Genomic DNA, 17,505 nt, shown 5'->3' with positions numbered 1-17,505 from the left:
GCATCTATCAAACGCCTACTATGTGCCAGGCACTGTGTGCGGTGGTCCGGGGACCTAGAAACAAAGGTGAAAAGGTCCCTGACCATAGTAAGCTTCTATCGGGGAAGCAGCGTGTACACATAAAAGTAAATATAACATAGATAACACGTCATGGATTGGCTAGGGTTCTAAGACCCCAAAGTGAGGAGAAAAAGCATTCCTGGCACAGACATAAAGCTAGGAGGTGCCATAGTGCACAGAGCTCTGGGCCTGGAGTCTGGAAGACCCGAATTTTCAGATGCTGTTCGTGTGACCTTGGGCAATTCATTTAATCGCTGACTGCCTCAGTTTCCTCATCTGTAAAATGGGGGTAATCATAGTGCCTGCTTTTCAAAAGTGTTGTGAAGATCCAATGAAATGGTATTTGTGCTGTGTAAGTGCAAGCTGTTATTTGTTGTTGCTTTGGCTAGGTCAGAGAGTCAGGGAGCACTTTAGCAAATGCTTGTTAAGTTGCAGTGCCAACAGAGATTTATCGTGTCTGCTTTATAATAGGTACTGAGCGAGGTTCTGTGAAGGCAAAAGCAAAAAGTCAGTGGCCCCTGCCCTCAAGGAGCTTCCATTCTATCTGGAGGGAAATGTTTTCTGAGGCTTAACATAATATGTGTGTGTGTATATATATATATATATATATATATATATATATATATATAGAGAGAGAGAGAGAGAGAGAGAGAGAGAGAGAGAGAGAGAGAGAGAGACAGATGTATATATAGATATATATATACACATAAATGAGAAGTGTTATGTTGTTATTGTGGTGGTCCCGTAGCAGCTTAGAATACTGTCCAAAGAAAGGTTCAGTTTATCTCTGATTAAGGCAGAAAAGAGAGTCAGTGCCCCCCAGTGGTCAATACGCTCCAATGGTCAGTGCTCTCCGATGGTCAGTTCTCTCCCATCTACCCGAAATTACTTTGTAGATACTTTGTAAGTATTTTGTCTTTGCTTTTCCATGTATGTGTTTCCCCACCCAGTAGAATGTAAGTTCTTTGAGGGCAGAGATTGTTTCATGTTTCTTTATATCTCCAGCATCTGCTACAGTGTCTGGCATACAGTAAATGCTTCGTGAACACTTGTAGAGTGGCATGAAATGGAACTGGGACCTACCCAAGTTTGGGACATTTTCCATTTCAGGGTGAAAAGACAGTGGGTGGGTAGCTGCTGTTTGCCCTTTGTTCTCACAGAGGAGAGAAACAAGAGACAGAGAACCAGACGCTCCCCTTGGTTAAAATTGTCTTGAAATTTCCTGAATGACTATGATAGAATTAGAAGCTGGTTTGTGGGAAATTTAGCAGGATTACATAGTCTGTTCTGCTGGATTAAGGGGATTTAATGCTAAAGGCACTGTCCATGGATTTAACATTGATTATTTCTTCTGGACTTGTGGTAGTGGTTTCTGTTTTTAAGATTTAGGCAAACGCATGCAGGCACATGCATTCCCCTCCCTCTCCTCCCCACTTCTCCCCATCCTTCTCTCTCTCTCTCTCTCTCTCTCTCTCTCTCTCTCTCTCTCTCTCTCTCTCTCTGTCTGACTCTGTCTCTGTCTCTCTGTCTCTGTCTGACTCTCTGTCTCTCTCTCTCTCTGTGTGTTTCACATACACACACACACACACACACACACACACACACACACACACACACTCAAAACTATTATACCTCTGGTCCTTCTCCCTGAACCAGTTGGCCCATCTATTTTAAACGCCAGTGCTGAACACCACTTAATCCGTCCTGAAAACGATGCGCTACTATTGGATGGGGAGTTTTTGCCATTTGAATTAAAGATAAGAATATTCTGTCAGAATCCCCAAATGACCCATATGTCAGTGCCTTTGCGCTTTCCCTTCCCCCTCCCAAGCTTTCCTTCTGGATATCAACACATGCCACAGATTCTCAATTGAGGCCAAGGCTGCTGGTCCGTAGACCTCAGAAATCTCACATGGTTAGGAGAAAATGGTGTTTTTAATGGATAGTTGGATGTGTCTGGGATCTCCTTCGTGTGGACCTTCCTTCGAGCAATAGCAGCAGAGGGCAGCCTCCCCCTGCCTTCTCATCCTGTGTCTTGTGTCTGTTGTCTCGTGCATGAAACACTTTCCATGGGTTTCCACCCAAAGAACTCAGGGTTTTCCCCCGGCTCTAATGATGTTGCCTGAATATCAGCAGTGCATATGGGCAGTTCATTGTTTATCTTAACCTTGGCTCTCCCCCAATGAGTAGCCTCCTTTTTCTTCCAATCGTACATCTGCTGATCTCGGTTAGTGGCGCAATATAGCCTATTCATGCCCACCACACACGTTGGGCTGGATTTTTTTACAGGATCAACAGCTTCATTGGTAGAATAAATTACCAAGCATGAAACTCCCTCTCCCAATGCAGGTTGGCACCTACAGTACAATTTACAGTCCAGGTTAAATGACTCGCCCCAGGTCATCTAGCCAATGTATGTCAGGGGTAAGATTTGAACCCAAGTCTTCTTGACTCTAGGCTCAACTGCCTTTGGAAAATTGCCCAGGGCCCTTAATGACCGTGAAACAAAGGCCTATCTTTTTAACAATAATATCCTTCCAATATGTTGTGCCACCTTCCTCAGTTAACAGCCTTTGTGCCCCACTGATAATCCTTACAGTGTCTGCAGTAGGCAAGGAAGACCCCAAGGCTTGGCCTTCTGAGATAGACTTATTCGAGGACATACTGAGAGGTATGCATCATCGCTGGGAATATCCCTTGTCAGTAAGATCAGGGATTCAGCGGCGCAGTTGTGTGTCCTTCTGCTGATGTCTGGTGTCTGACCAAGAGCCACAGAATGCCACAACCGCCAAAGAGTTCAGGTCAAAAATTCTGGTTAATAGAGTCCCCATTTATGCCTTGAGGGGCTTACCAACTTTCAGGGATTCAGATGCTACAAAATACATTTGATACTAAAATGACACAGAGCAGAATTTAATGGGAGATGTGTTGTTGTTGTTTTTATTGGAGGGGGGGGTGTTCAGCCAAAGCATCTATGAGCTTTGTATTAGTGAAGTCCAGGAGCCAATTAGGAAAGAGTTCTGGTCAACAGGGATAGGCCAGCTCTTAATACAATAGCATTAGATTATTTTCCAGGCCAAAGATAGATTTCCAAAGAATAATTAAATTGGGCTGAGGAGGAGAAGAGAGAAGGAGAAGGGGTAGTCCTCACGTTTCAACTGTGATGTTTCTATTGAAATTGTTTTTTCTTCCCAAGAAGACAGGGTGGGGGGGCTAAATCTTTAAAGATAGTGCATGACCTTCTTTTTGACCTGTGTGGTCTCCCCACAAGTTGTAGCTAAAGATATCTGACGCTGATGATAATAATAACAGCAGCAACAATAACTCACGTGCATGGAATGCTTTAATGTTCAGAAAACACTTTCCTTCCCAAAAATATGCTGTTCTACTCTGGAGAGGATAGGGAATCCTGCTACCTGGAAACCACACATATCATGACTGAGTAGGGCTACCCCTTTCCAATCAGCTCGTCAGTTGCAGGACTTGAAGGGGGAATAGCTGAAACCAAATACCAAAGAAACTGTCTTCTGAATATGGAGAGATGTTCCAAGAAATGGCTGGGAGCCTCATTTTACTCTGAATATCAATGTCAGTTCTATATCCTGGCAAGGTCACGTAGCCTGGTCCTATTTCCAAAGATGAGTGGCCATTAATGAGTAATTGTGTCCCGGGAGACCTCTGTCATCATATTCTGAGTATCACTAGTATGAAATGACAAGTCTTACCAGGTACTAGTCAGATCTAGTTTTTTAAGGTCACCTCTTCTCACCTCCCTTCCGGGCTGCCTCGTTAGTGGAAGTTCCCCCAAGGTGAGTCAGCATCTTGGGACCACTTGTATTTCTCAGCCTAAGGGTGGATTGGTGACTGGCGATGGGTTCAGCTTTGGATTTCTCATGGCTTAACCAACCACAAGAATCCTATCCTGCCTGTGTATAGTTTTAGTTTTCATTTTTCAAGTTCAACAACAACAATAATAATAACTAATGATAGCTGGCATTTATAGTGTTTTAAGGTTTGCAAAGTGCTTTGCGCATATCCCATTTGCTCCTGGTGACGACCCTGAGAGGTGGTTGCTATTATTACCTCATTTTGCAGATGAGGAAACTGAGGCAAACAGAAGTGAAGTGACTTGCCCAAGGTCCCCCAGCTAATAAGTGTCAGAGGCCAGATTTAAAATCAGGACCTCCTGACTCTGAGGCCAGTGCTATATATATTGTGCCACCTAGCTTCATTATCATCATCATCATCGGTATCATCCTCTATATCATCGATAGCATTTGCATAGCTCTTTAAAGTTTGCAAAGCACTTTACATATGTCATAGCATTTGATTTTCACAACAACCCTGGGAGGTAGATGAGGAAACTGAGGCACAGAGTACTTAAGTGATTTGCCCAGGGTCACAGAGCTAGTACATGCCTAAGGCAGGATTCAAACTCGTGACCAAAACTCCTGACTCCAAGTTTAACACTCTATTCACTGTGCACCTAGGGGCCCCTAAGGAGGTGCTTGTCCCGCTGATCACACTGCACCTGGATTGTTGTATTCAGTCCTGGGCTTCACCTTTCAGGAAGGCAGTACACGGACAGGCTGGAAAGCCTCCAGAGAAAGGGCTCAGGTACATGCCATTTGAGAATGGAACTGGGGATCTTTAGTAGAGGGGAAGGTTAAGGAGGACATGGTGGCTGTCCTCAAATATATAAAGGGCTGTCACATGGCTTAGCTTTGGTCTGCTGGCGCCAAGGAATAGGACTAGGATAGGATGGGAGTTACATGGTATCAGATGTAGCTTTGATATCAGGGGAAACTCCCAATAACAGTTATGGTAATAATTCCCTAAGGAATGGGCTGCGTCTGAGGATAGTGGACTCCCCCACCTCACTGGAGGTCAGCAAACAAAGCCTGGGCTGAGTGTCAGGCAGGTCATAGGAACAGTGCTTTTTCAAGTACAGGTCAGATGAAGTGGGGCTTCCAAGTCACACAATTCTGTGCTTTCAGCTCTGAGATTCAGAGTATACAGGTCAGGAAGCCCATATATGGTTATACTTAGGGTTAGAGGAAGAGCCCGTCAGCAGAGGCTTTCAGGGACCAGGGCAGTGACTATCCCTCAGTGCATAATGGAGTCCCCCACCTTGTATCAAGACAGCTGGGAGATATCTTGAATCAAAAAGCATTTAAGGGTTTAGTGCCATATGCCAAGTGCAGGAAATATGAAGACAAAAATAATACAGCTCTTGGCCTCAGAGAACTTACATTCTATTGGGAAGGTATACCTATATGCACGTACAGAATAAGTACCGGGTAGTCTCATGGGAGAGGGAAGGAGCAGCTGTGGGGGAGAGGGGACCAGGGAGAGGTACTGGGGAGGGGAAGGAGGCAGAGATCAAGAAAAAGTTCATTATATAAGAGATACTGCTTGAGCTGAACTGAAGGAAGCCAGGGATTCTGAGATCTGGGAAGTAGGGAGAGAAGGCACTCCAGCCATGGGGAACAGTCTACTTTGGCCAGACCACAATGTCCATGAAGGAAAGTAAATGAGTGATTAGCCACTCATGAAGGGCTTTAAATGCCAAATGGAGGAACTGGTATTTGCTTCTGGAGTCAACTGGGAACCAGGCGAGCTTATGGTGCTGGGGAGTCAGCATTAGGAAATTTCTTGGCCTAGCAGAGGGAGTATAGAGCCAAGAAGACCTGGGTTCAGATCCTACTCCTGCACTTGCTAGCTGTGTGAGTCACTCGCCCAAAAGCCTCAGTTTCCTCATCTGTGAATTAAAGGGGTGGGATTCAGTGATTTCCGAGGCCCTCTTTGCTCTAGTTATGGCGATCCATCTCCACATTTCAGCAGCTGTGTGAGGATGAGTTGGAGAGCAGGGAAACTTGAGGCCAGGAGATGTATCAGGAAGGGTCACTTGCTACAAGATTTGGTCCAAGGCAAATCCTGACTGTTGAACTACCACCCAGGGCCACGTAGCAGAGGTCAAAAGCAAAGAGCCAAACTGACCTCGGGGGCCGTCAGTCTAACCCCTGCCTGAAAGAGAGCCCCCTCTCCAAAACCCCCAGCAACTGGCCATCCAGCTTGAAGACCTCCACAGAGGGGGAAAAAACTTCCCTTCTAAGTCAGCCCATTCCACTTTGGAATAGTTTTAATCATCAGGAAGGGTTCCCTGGCAATCTGCCCCTTTGCATCTCTCCCTCCCCCCCCACCTTGCTCCTGGTTCTGCCGTCCAGGACCAATAACAGAAATAATAATGATGATGATAATGATAACAATAAAAATAATAATAATAGCTAGCACTTGAATAAGGCTTTAAGGTTTGCAAGATACATTACACATATTATCTCATTTGATCCTCACAACAACCCTTTGAAGGGAGGTACTCTTATTATCCCCATTTTAAGGATGAAGAAACTGAGACAGGCAGAGGTGGAGTGACTTGCCCAGGGTCACACAGCTAGGAAGAGTCTGAGGCAGGTTTTGAATTCAGGTCTTCGTGACTCATCTGTGCCGCCTAGCTGCCGATCAAGCAACAAGCATTTATTCAGCACCTACTGTATGCCAAGCACAATAGGTCTTCCTGACTCCAGGTCCTCTGCACCATGTAGCGACCCATCCAATTCTTCTCCCACTTTGATAGCCTTTCAGGTACTAGAGGATGACTCCAACATCCTCCCTTGATCCTTCCCTTTGACAGACTAATTACCTTCCATTCTTTTAACCAATTCTCATATGGCATAAACCCTAGGCTCTCCATCATCCTGATGCCCCTCCCCGTACTCTCCCAGCCTATCAATGTCCTTCCTAAACTGTAGGCCCAGAACTGAATACAGCACCCCCAGTGTGGTCTCACCAGGGCAGATGGCAGCGGGCAGCAGGAGGACCAGCACCTCCTTCTTCCTGGATCTCAGGCGTCTCACACCAGAATTCCAGACTGCAAGGAGGTAGCCCCTCCCTGCTCAGCTCTGAGAGCATTTGCTGTCTGGGTAGAAAGCCAGACTGAGGTTTTTCCCCCTAAGGAGAGGGCCCTTTCAGGGGAAAAGGAAGAATTCCAAATCTTAGCTTAATGAGAAGAGACAGAAGAGAGTAATTCTATAGCATTTCACCCTTCCTTTGCCTCACCTCCTAACACTGCCTGCTGTTAACCAGAGAACCCAAGCTGAGGGAGAAAAGGGTGGTGAAAATCTCTATTTGGTTCAGGAGTTTCTTCACCATTTATTCATTCATTTCTTCAACAGAAATACTTAAAATGTATGACATTCTGTGCTAGGCACAAAGTTTTGATAAAATGTGGTCCCTGCCTGCCCTCATGCATTAACTTCCTAGTTAGAACAGGGCTTCTTAACAACCTTTTTTGTGCCATGGACCCCTCGGGAAGTCTGGGGAAGCTTATGGTCCCCTTCTCACAACAATATTTCTAAACACATAAAATAAAATACATAGGATTACAAAGGAAACTAATTATATTGAAATTTTATTATAAAAGAAAAGTTGAAACCAAGGTTCATAGACCCCACATTAAGAACCCCTGAGTCAGAAGGATCAGACACAGACATAAGTAGCCTTAATATACAATATTGCATAATAGATGCCTTAGAAAGGTTCAGAACAGAGGGCTTTGTGAGAACTATGGGGATGAGATCACTGGAGGCTTCCTGGAGGAGATGGCCTTTGATTTAGGACAGAAAATACAGAATCCTTCCAAACCTGTGTCCCAGAACCTTGTGTGGTAAGAACATTCAGACAGGTCACTGCTTTTTCCCAACTTAGCTTTTTTGACTCTGTCTACATTAAGTGGGTAAAAAGGCTCTGACCTCCAGATGAAAATTCTAAGTTTGAAGCTGGCTGGGAAGCTAGCTCTTGAGAACAGGGATTGATTCTCCTTTGTCTTTGTATATCTTCAGCACTTCGCACAGTGCCTGGCACATGATACGTGCCTAATGTTAGAGTGACAACTGTCTGGTATCTCTAGCACAGTGCTCCAGACTTGGCCACAGAGAAATCTCCTTCCTTTCTCCCTGTTCTCCTCTGCCCTGTCTCCCCTCCCAAAGCATAGCTTTGGTTCTGAAGTCAGGCTTGTATGTGTCAGTATATCAGAGATCTTGGATTTCCAGTGTGGAATCTTGCTCCACCAGGAGAGATTGCAGCTCATCTATAACTTAGAGTCCTAGGGAATTACCTACGGTTGAGAGAGAAATTAGATGACTCATCTGCAGTCACTTAGCAAGTAAATGTGAGAGGTGGAATTTGAACTCAGGTCTTCCTGAACGCCAAACTAACACCCAGTGCTACTGCCTCTGACCCAGCTTGAATATTGCCTGAATCTCTTCTACAGCCAATAGTATCTCCTTCCAGGAGACCAGCTAAGTGCAAGAAATTCATCAAGTGTTTTGCTTTTTTTTCCCCCTAAAAACCATTTGAATAAGCTCTTAGGGGAGATAATTTGTGCCTGTCTTGTTTGTTCCCCAAAATGCTCCACCTTTTGACTTCACCATCTGTGGCTCCGGGCTGAGTCCTCCATCCGGAGCCTTTCCCCTGGACCTTGCCTCGTAACTGGGTCCCTCCCCGTGAGCAGCAGACAGCCCACAGAGCAGCTGTGTGCTCACATAGGCTCTGGAACAAGTGGCCGCCATCCGAGTTCTCTGTCAGGGGGAGAGACAGCCCAGAGTATCCCTGATTCATTAATAATGGATTGCCAAACTCTTCCTGCTCAGCTCACTGGTCACCTAATTGACTTAGGAGAGGGCTCAGCAGCATTCAGTGGTACAGTCGTCATTCAGTCCCCCTCCAAAAAGCCATGGAGAAGACCAGTGAGGGAGCTAACGCCTGGGCACTCTCAACCGCTTCGTGTCTCCAGAGATATCTGCCCCTCCCCTGGGCTCCTGGGTACAAGTTACATCATGCATGGAAGCCACTGTGACACGGTACCTGTGAGTGGATCTTCTCCCTTCCCCGAAAGGAAGTGAGGAAGATTGAGAGATTTTTTTTTCCCCCTTTTGCTTCATGCCTACAAGAAACTGCTTTTGGAGGATGCCCATCCTCGGGTGAGTTACAGAACAAGATGAAACTTTGAAAAACTGTCTGGGAGCTCACCGAAGGATTGGCAGGGGAGGGGAAGGCGAGGCGTTCCCCAGACGCAGGCAGGATGTGAGCGAGAAGAGAAGATGGCCCGGCAGGTCTTCAGTGAGAAGTTATTTTATGACACCTTCCTGGATAGTTCATATTTTTCCTTTTTGAAAGCTCAGCCAATAAAAGATGCTACTGGCTTTGGAGGGTTTTTTTTTTCCTACTTTGCCTTTGACAGTCCTTGAATGGCCTTTTGGATTTTTCACCTCCCCATGAATAAACTGCATTCCAGCTTCTGGAGGACAAGCTGCTTCCAACAGATAACAAAACGAGAAGGAAAAAGAGAGAGAAACCCCAAGGAAAAAGTTGGCCACCATGCAGGTGTCTTTTGTGTGTTCAGAACACAGCCTGAAGGGTCGAAGTGCCGAAGACCGGCTCAGCAGGCAGAATGCCGGCAGCCCCAGCCTGGGCACCAGAAGCAAGTTCCGGGCAGTGGCCATGGTAGCCCGGAGCCTGGGACAGCTGTCCGTGCACAACGTTCCTCCGTCCAGCGACGCCAACATGAAGCAGCCTGGGATGAAATATAGGTATGAGGAGAAGCCACACTGCCCTTCGGGGAGTGGTGAGCTGCCATCCATATTCCTTGTCAAATTGTTTAAATCTGCAAATCCCTGCTCTTTCCAACTCGGCCAGCTCATGCTGTGGTGTAGCTGGGATGAGCTATTTTTAGGGCTTGGTGAATTTGTTGAGGAATAAAAATGAGCCCCGGTGTCGGCCACGAGTTCTGTGCTCTCCCTGCAGAGGCAGAAGGGATATCCCTGGAGATTTTCTTCTTCCTTTCTTTAACCGTTATCATGAGGTCCTTGGGTAGTCACAGGAAATTGCTATCAAGACACCTGTTAATTTCTCCCTCTTTCTTTGAACTTCTGTGACCGGGCACTAGAGACCAGGACACTTGGGTTCTGGTCTCTCCGTAGGAGAGATCTGGCGCAGGGGAAGGGCAGTAGGCATATGTGATGTCTTTTCAGCTAAACGAGTGTAACATCAGTTCCATTTTTGTGCATTGCGCAATGAAATATGAAAAGAAATGAATCTTAGATCCCTGAACGCATGAGTTAGACCATTCTGTTCCCCCTGGGTTTGAGCGTTTCCATGTTTAATGCCACTTAAACTTTAGCACAGACAAATATCAGCCAAACAAGGCTTTGATTTTTCACAAGTGAGTATTTCATGAACTTCTGTCTTATTTCTCACAGTCCAGGCAGTGATTTGGAAATCTCTCTATGTTCCCTTCCCTGCCTGCCACCCGAGCCCTCCCTAAATGAAATGTAAGCTGGGGACGATGGACCATGCCCCATATGGCTTTGCATACCCACAGCTGCCAAAGGGAAGACCCTGGAAATCATTTCTCTTCTTTTTCCTTGTTGCTTGATTCCTGTAAGGAAACCATTTTCAGACACAGTAGATGCCTTCTATGTGATTGCTGCTTGATGGCTAATGGGATGTTGTAGGGTTTGCATAAGTAGCCCTTTGGGGATGGAATCAAGGTAATATGACCTGGGGCTTCAATGCTTCTTGGTGCCTGTGTACTTTATGTGAGGCAGTCTGGTATTGCAGGAGCACCAGATGTACAGTTTACAAACCTGGGTTCAAGTCTCCGCTCTGTGTGACCACAGACAATTCCCTTAATTTCTCTGTGCATCAGTTTCCTCATCTGCAATATGGAGGCAGTAATACTTAATACAGAGAGGCAGCATGACCTGGTAGATAGACCTGGCCTTGAGTCCTGTCTCTGATGCATACCAGATATATAGCCAGAAGTATGGCACATACCCACATGCCATACCTATGGCACATCTCACTGCCTCCCAGGAACTCCGCTAAGCCCCAAAAGTTCCAGAAAAGTGGCCAGTTTGCATCAATGTAGGGAATTTCCACACCAGAAGATTCCCACATTGATCTGAACCAAGGCCAAGTCCAGGATTCATACTGCTAACCTCACATGGAAGAATAGACTTTATTAAGCTACAAAAGTGATGTGAGATGCTATTATTATTGCTTCAAAAGCAATCCACCCCATGGAAAGTAGGAGCCTTTCCCTGCAGGTGTGCTCCTGGTCCACATCAGTTTTTAGGCCAGAAATTTGAGTTGCCAGTTCCTGCTCTATCATTTGTGAAACTTTATTTTCAAGTGGGAAACAGGCAAACCTCTGCTTTTCTTTTTTTTTCGTTCCTCAGACATTAACAATATCAGAAGAAACTCTAAGATGGTCCATCTTCTATAACATAATATTGCAGTCAACCAGAGAATTTATGGAGGGATTAATGCAATTGGTTTGAAATTGTGAATTAAATAAGGTTCCTCAAAAGCAAATCCATTTCTCCTTTTAAAAGAATCATTTCTAGATTCATATGCGTAACTCAAGATGAATCTTAAAATAGAGTTAATCATTTTTCAGAGCAAAAGGCCCCTTTCTCGTTTGTCCACAAGGCTGAGAGTCTCTACAGACCACATGAAACCGTGGTCTCAGATTTGAAGGAAATGACAGGTTTGTTTTTTTAATATCCATAGCTAACTAGGGTGTTGGGGTATTTAACAGAAAGACTTTCATCGGCCTAATTAAAGCTTTTATTCTTGGCATACAGTAAGCACTTAATAAATACTTTTTCATCGATTCTTAACCAATGACTGGCAAGAGTAACACAAGCGGAATTCTCTTATAGAAGCCTGGGAGAGGATTTGTGTGGTCAACAGACGGACTGTTATTGATACATCAGCTTGGAGATTTGCTGGCTATAACCATTAGGCCAACCTTAAGATTACTGAGTAAGACAATCAGTGAGAGAGAACTTTGAAAAATATAAAAAGCTCCTTATCCTTAGTCTTGTAGTGTTCATGGGCCCCTTCTCAAATTATTCTTCTTTTTTTTTTGGCTTTTTTTTTTTAGGCAATTGGGGTTAAGTGACTTGCCCAAGGTCACACAGCTAGTAAGTGTCAAGTGTTGGGTCTGAGGCCGGATTTGAACTCAGGTCCTCCTGACTTCAGGGCCGGTGCTCTATCCACTGCACCACCTAGCTGCCCCATCAAATTATTATTCTTAAATGCACAAAACAAAACATATAGAATTACAAAAGAAACCAATTATATTGAAATGCAGTTATCAAAACATTTTTTAAAACCAAACTCAGGGACCCCAGGTTAAGAATCTTTGTGCTAGACAGAGGTGAGGTACTATTATTCACATCACTGCCTGGGGAGCAGGGATCATCAAGGCTGCTTGTTCATGATGGCATGGCTAGGTTTCAAGGAGATCATGAATCCTTAGTGGTCCAGAGAAGATTAGTAGCATAAGGTAGAAACTGGCGTTCCTAATAATTGTGGCCACTCACTGCTGGAACCTAGAGAAAGATGGCCACTCTCTGCATGCCTACCCCTCCTGGTCTGTTCTGTCAATACCTGGTATGGTTGTTTAAGATTTACTGAGTCTACACAATGGGCCAGTTAGACCTAAATATCTCCAGCCTGCAGTCTTCCGTTTAGCCTTAGATCATGGTTATTTAGAAAGGAAAATCTCCTAGCAGCATCTGCGGTAACTCCAGACATGCAGATTCCCAAAGGTAAGAGTAAAAAAAAAAAATGGCGGATTGTTCTGCCCAGTCTCGAGGCCAGCAGGTCCCAGGAGTGTTGGTGCACTGCTTTCCAAATTCCCCAGTCCATTTTATAAGTTATTTAGGGTTATTAAAACCACCCTGCCTTGTCATTTCACAGCAAGCTATCTGTGATCTGCCCAGCACTGCCAAAGTTTAAGAAATTGCATCCTTATCAAAAGAATCTCCGACATATCAAAGAACTAAAACCCATCATACAGGTCGTAGGTGAAATATTTAACAGTGGTGAAATATTCAGTGGTTACCCGATGCACACCAATGATTTCTCCGGCCAAAGGTTATTCTAATGAGTCCTCATTAGCTATTTTTTCCATGCTGCTGGAAAGATCTGAGGCAGAATTAATGAAGACCGAGGACGTTTGCTTTTCAAGACTTTCAATCAGTTGCTTTATCATTATGCCAAGCTTTAATTAGGGAGAAAATGGCAGGAAACTTAACTTTCCCATTTTGAAAGTTTGGAGGCAGCTGTATGTCAGCTGGCCCTGTCCAGATTACCCCAGAATTTGTTGATCTACATTTTTTCCTCTCCAGCAAAAAGTCTTCCTTTAAGGTTTCAGCCTAGGGATAAGCTTTCCCTTCTGGTTCCTTCTCTTTCTGCCTGGCAGCTGATGGCAAGACTAATACATCATTTTAATGGAGAGACAACTTGAATGGAGCAATCATAGGATCAGGCCGTGCCCCAGTTTTTTGTTCAGTTATCCTTCCGGATAGCTAGCAAAGTAGCAGCCAGACACCCCAAGACCCTGCCTGCATTCGATTTAAATGCGAGAAACCCATCTCATGAAGGTGGGCTGCATCTCATGCTAGTGAAACAAGAACAGGAAGGAAATTGGAAGGCATGATTAACTTTAAAGTCATGCTTCCTGAGACTGCTAAGCATGGTCACTGTAGGAGACTGTCAGGCAAAGAATAATGGGACAGAGGCCTGGAAGGGCTTCAGTTCAAAGCCAAGCCCTTGTCCTGTCATTGCCCTGCTCTGTGACCTCAAGCAAGGACTTTCACTTTTCATAACTTCATTTTCTTCAATGAGGAGAATGTTTCTTTTTTCAATTTTGGGGGGAAAGGGATTTAAAGAGAAATTAGGGAATAATAATAATAGTGAAGCCAAAACAGAAGAAGAAAGAAAAGAGGGTCATTGAGGCATATTTTTTGAAATGCACAGATGGTGAAGGGAGCCCAGACAACTAGGATAGTATTAGAAGATTGCAGGGTTCTATAGTCTCCTGGTGGGGGTGGAAGATGGACTTACCAGAATGTGACAGGTTGCCTGTTTCCATCAGCCCCAGGTTTGTTTCCCTTCTAGGGAAGTCCAGAGGCTTAGAGTAGCACTGACTGAAAGCCCTTGTGGGTCCTTAGGGTGGTGGGATTCACTAAAAAGGCAAGGATTAATACCGATTGTCCATAGGCCGCTGTGAGTCAGTCCTGCGTGCAGCAAAATAAAGAGTGTTCTCCAGGGGGGAAAAAATGCACAGAACAGCAGAGAAGGAAGTTCAAAGGGAGACATAAGCAAAAGGACAGCTTTGAAATGAACATGATGAATTTATTTATACTTTAAAAAGAACAAGCTAAATAGTAGAAATTTACCTTTTCATTTACAATTCTCCTTTTCTGTTCTTGCATATGGAAATGTCTGCGTTTGTTGGTGTTTGTCAAGTTCAGAATAACAAAAAATAGAGTTGGGTTTTTTTTAATGGAGATAATGATGCCTACCAGGTATAAGGCTCAGTAAGACAGTGGATATAAAAGTACCATGTAACTCTAAAGGATTAAAGTAAATGGAAGTGAAAGTTTATATATATATATATATATGATTTTTTATATATAGCATGCTCTCTATGTATATAGAGGGTGAGAAAGATTATATATAGATATATATAAAATCTTTTGTGGGTCACTGATGAAGACACTTAGTATGGTTTGCTGCAGATGCTATTTAATCCAGAATTTTTGTTTGTCATAGGTTATAGAACTGGAAGGGACCTTAAAGATCTTTCCTTTTGAGCTGGGGTTCAAAGTGGCTTAAAAAAAAACTCTTGCCTAGCCTCTCATAGATAATAAGGAACAAGGCCAACATTTGAACCCAGATCTTCAGATGGTGGGTCCAGGGCCTCTTCTACCACATGGTGATTCACCTCTTTTACTTTTAACTATCTGAAATGTTTTGTTTTAATTCTGAATCTGTACTCTATGTGTTTGCCTCTGAGTTGATTGTCTGGGAATTGTCTACCTTGTCCGAGAAAGCCCTAAAACAGTAGTCCTCAACCTTTTTAAGTATGAGGGCCTCTTTGTAAAATAATAAACTTTGCAGAACCTCCGATGATAATTATACTATTAGTATCTACCAATGGAGAAAATGGATGTTAAAGGCAAGTTGCACTGAACTTAGTAATGCTTTTAAGTAAACTTGTATTTGGTTAAATTCAACAGCACATGTATACATGTGAAAAAATATTAATACCTCTATGTGCAAGATGTGAGGCAGCGTAGCAGAGTGAGTGAATAGAGAGCCAGTCATGGAATCAGGAAGGCCTGGGTTCAGGTCTTATGTCTAACCTATACTGGTTCTGTGACCATAGGCAACTCACCTAACATCTCTTGGGTAGCTCTTTTAAGAGTTATAATTATAGATGGGTTACAGTTATGGATGGGTTATGTTATAGATGCAGTATGTTATAGACTGGTTATGCTATATCTGGGTTATAGGGTTGTTATTTTTTTGGTGAGGTAATTGGGGTTAAGTGACTTGCCCAGGGTCACAGAGATAGTAAATGTCAAGTGTCTGGTCTGAGGCTGGATTTGAACTCAGGTCCTCCTGACTCAAGGCCCGGTGCTCTATCCACTGTACCACCTAGCTGCCCCTAGATGGGTTATAGTTATGAATGGGTTATGCTGTAGATGGGTTGTGGTTATGGGTGAGTTATGTTATACATGGGTTATGCTATAGATGGGTTGTAGTTATGGATGGGTTATGTTATAGATGAGTTATGCTATAGATGGGTTCCCAAACCACACCAATGGAAGGAGTCCCCCCCCCCCAAGGCCTCCGCCCATACTAATGAAATCACAAATCAACACAGAGACAGAGAGAGAGATAAAGGGGTGGGGAGAAGGAGGAAGACAGAAACACAGAGAAAGAAACTAGTGATCATTGCAGTCAGACAGCCTATAATCCTGGAAGGATTATAGTTTATCTGAATCTCTTTAAGTATGATGTAGTGATAAGAGTCTTGGATTTGAAGGCAGAATGCAAGTATTCAAATTTTAGCTCTGTGACCTTGGGTGAGTAAGTCACCGTAACCATCTGGGTCCCATTTTCCTTATTGGTAAAATGGACTAGATTTGGATTCAGAGGTCACGTCTAACTTCAGATCTATGATACTGTAAGTCACTTAGCCCTTCTCAGCCTCAGTTTCCTTGTCTGGAAAATAAGGAGGATTGACTAGATGGCCTTGGAGGGCACTTCCATCTCTGTCACCTTGAATGGGTTCCAATCTCAACTCTGTTGTCCTTAAACAAGTTCTCTGGACATCAGTTTCTTCACTTGTAAAATGAAAGGGTTAGACTCAATTCCTAATGTCCCTCACTCTCAGCTCAGTCTCAACCAATTGACAAGTATGTCTCAAGCAACTACTGTGTGCCAAGCTCTGGAGACCCAAAGACAGAAATGAAGCAGCCCCTTCCCCCAAGGACTTTACATTATGTGAGGACACATGTCAGGGAGGCAACGTGTACACATATAAATATATACAAAATAAATACAAAGTAGCTGGGAGAGAAGACACCAGTCCCCAGGGAGGCAGTAGACACTTGAGGCAGAGGGACCAAATAGGAGATTACTGCCATAATCCAGCCAAGAGATGATGGGGCCTAACCTAGGAGTGGGGCTATGGGAGTGGAGAAAAGTGACCTCCAAGCCCATCTAGTCCAGGCCTCTTATTTTACAGATGAGGAAACTGAGTCTGAGAAAGGCTAAGTGACTTATAGCCTCATAGACCTAAAACTAGAAGTGACCTCAGGGTCATTCAAGCCAACCCCCTCACTTTAGAAAGGAAGAAAATGAGGCCCAGAGGGGTGAAGGATTTATTTGCCCAAGGACACACATGTATCATAAGTAGCAAATGGGAGAGACTGTAGCAGTAGAAACAGCAAGACTTGTCAATGAGGAAGAGTGAGGGACTGAGGATGATGCTGAGGTTGTGCTCCAGCGTGCCCAGATAGATGGCAGTGCCCTCTCTGGGGGGGGCTCTGGAAAATGAGGGGATGGCTTTAGATGACTTGGGAGGTCCCCTCCAGCCCTGACATCTTCTCACCTCCCAGTGAGAAGTGGCTCTCCCAGGATCAGTGACCGAGGAGTCTTCCTCAGCACCCCTGAGGACATGGGGACTTAGCTTGTCATGCAGCTCAAAGCCTCCACTGGTCCCCTCAGTGATCAGAGCCCAGTCCTGATTCCCTACGGCAGTGAATGACACAGCCAAGCAAAAAGGAATGCTGAATGTGCGTTGCCCAGACCCAGTGTTTCAGCCCAGGTGTGAGGCTGTGGTGGGGTTTGGTTTTTTTTTCTAGTCATAGTTAAGAAAAATCACAATTAAACGCTCCTGTTCAGACCAGCTGGCTCTAGATATGTTGATATGCATCATTTTGCTGTATTAAAAAAAAAAGCCATTATAGACCCAGAGTTCCCTCCTCCCTCTTCATCTATAGATGTGGTGTGTCAAAA

At 44.4% G+C, this 17,505-nt stretch overlaps 1 protein-coding gene across 9 annotated transcripts in view; it reads left to right on the top strand.

Annotated features, from left to right (window-relative positions):
• Positions 1–17,505, top strand: part of KCNAB2 (potassium voltage-gated channel subfamily A regulatory beta subunit 2) — a 196,394-nt gene that overhangs the window by 126,069 nt on the left and 52,820 nt on the right. The window contains exon 1 of one of the 9 annotated variants that reach the window (XM_078145738.1): positions 8,872–9,707. The exons of 7 other annotated variants lie outside the window; for them this stretch is intronic. In XM_078145738.1, the coding sequence (XP_078001864.1) occupies positions 9,496–9,707 (212 nt within the window). In that variant the 5' untranslated portion in view covers positions 8,872–9,495. Of the gene's footprint in view, positions 1–8,871; positions 9,708–17,505 lie in introns of those variants that run through there. One more of the 9 variants, XM_020975249.2, reaches the window with a different exon arrangement.

The sequence above is a fragment of the Phascolarctos cinereus genome, unplaced genomic scaffold, assembly GCF_003287225.1.
Source record: "Phascolarctos cinereus isolate Bilbo 61053 unplaced genomic scaffold, phaCin_HiC Scaffold_726;HRSCAF=1367, whole genome shotgun sequence".
Lineage (NCBI taxonomy): Eukaryota > Metazoa > Chordata > Mammalia > Diprotodontia > Phascolarctidae > Phascolarctos > Phascolarctos cinereus.
The sequence above is the reverse complement of the archived record's forward strand: the minus strand, read 5'-3'. Positions and strand labels throughout refer to the sequence as shown.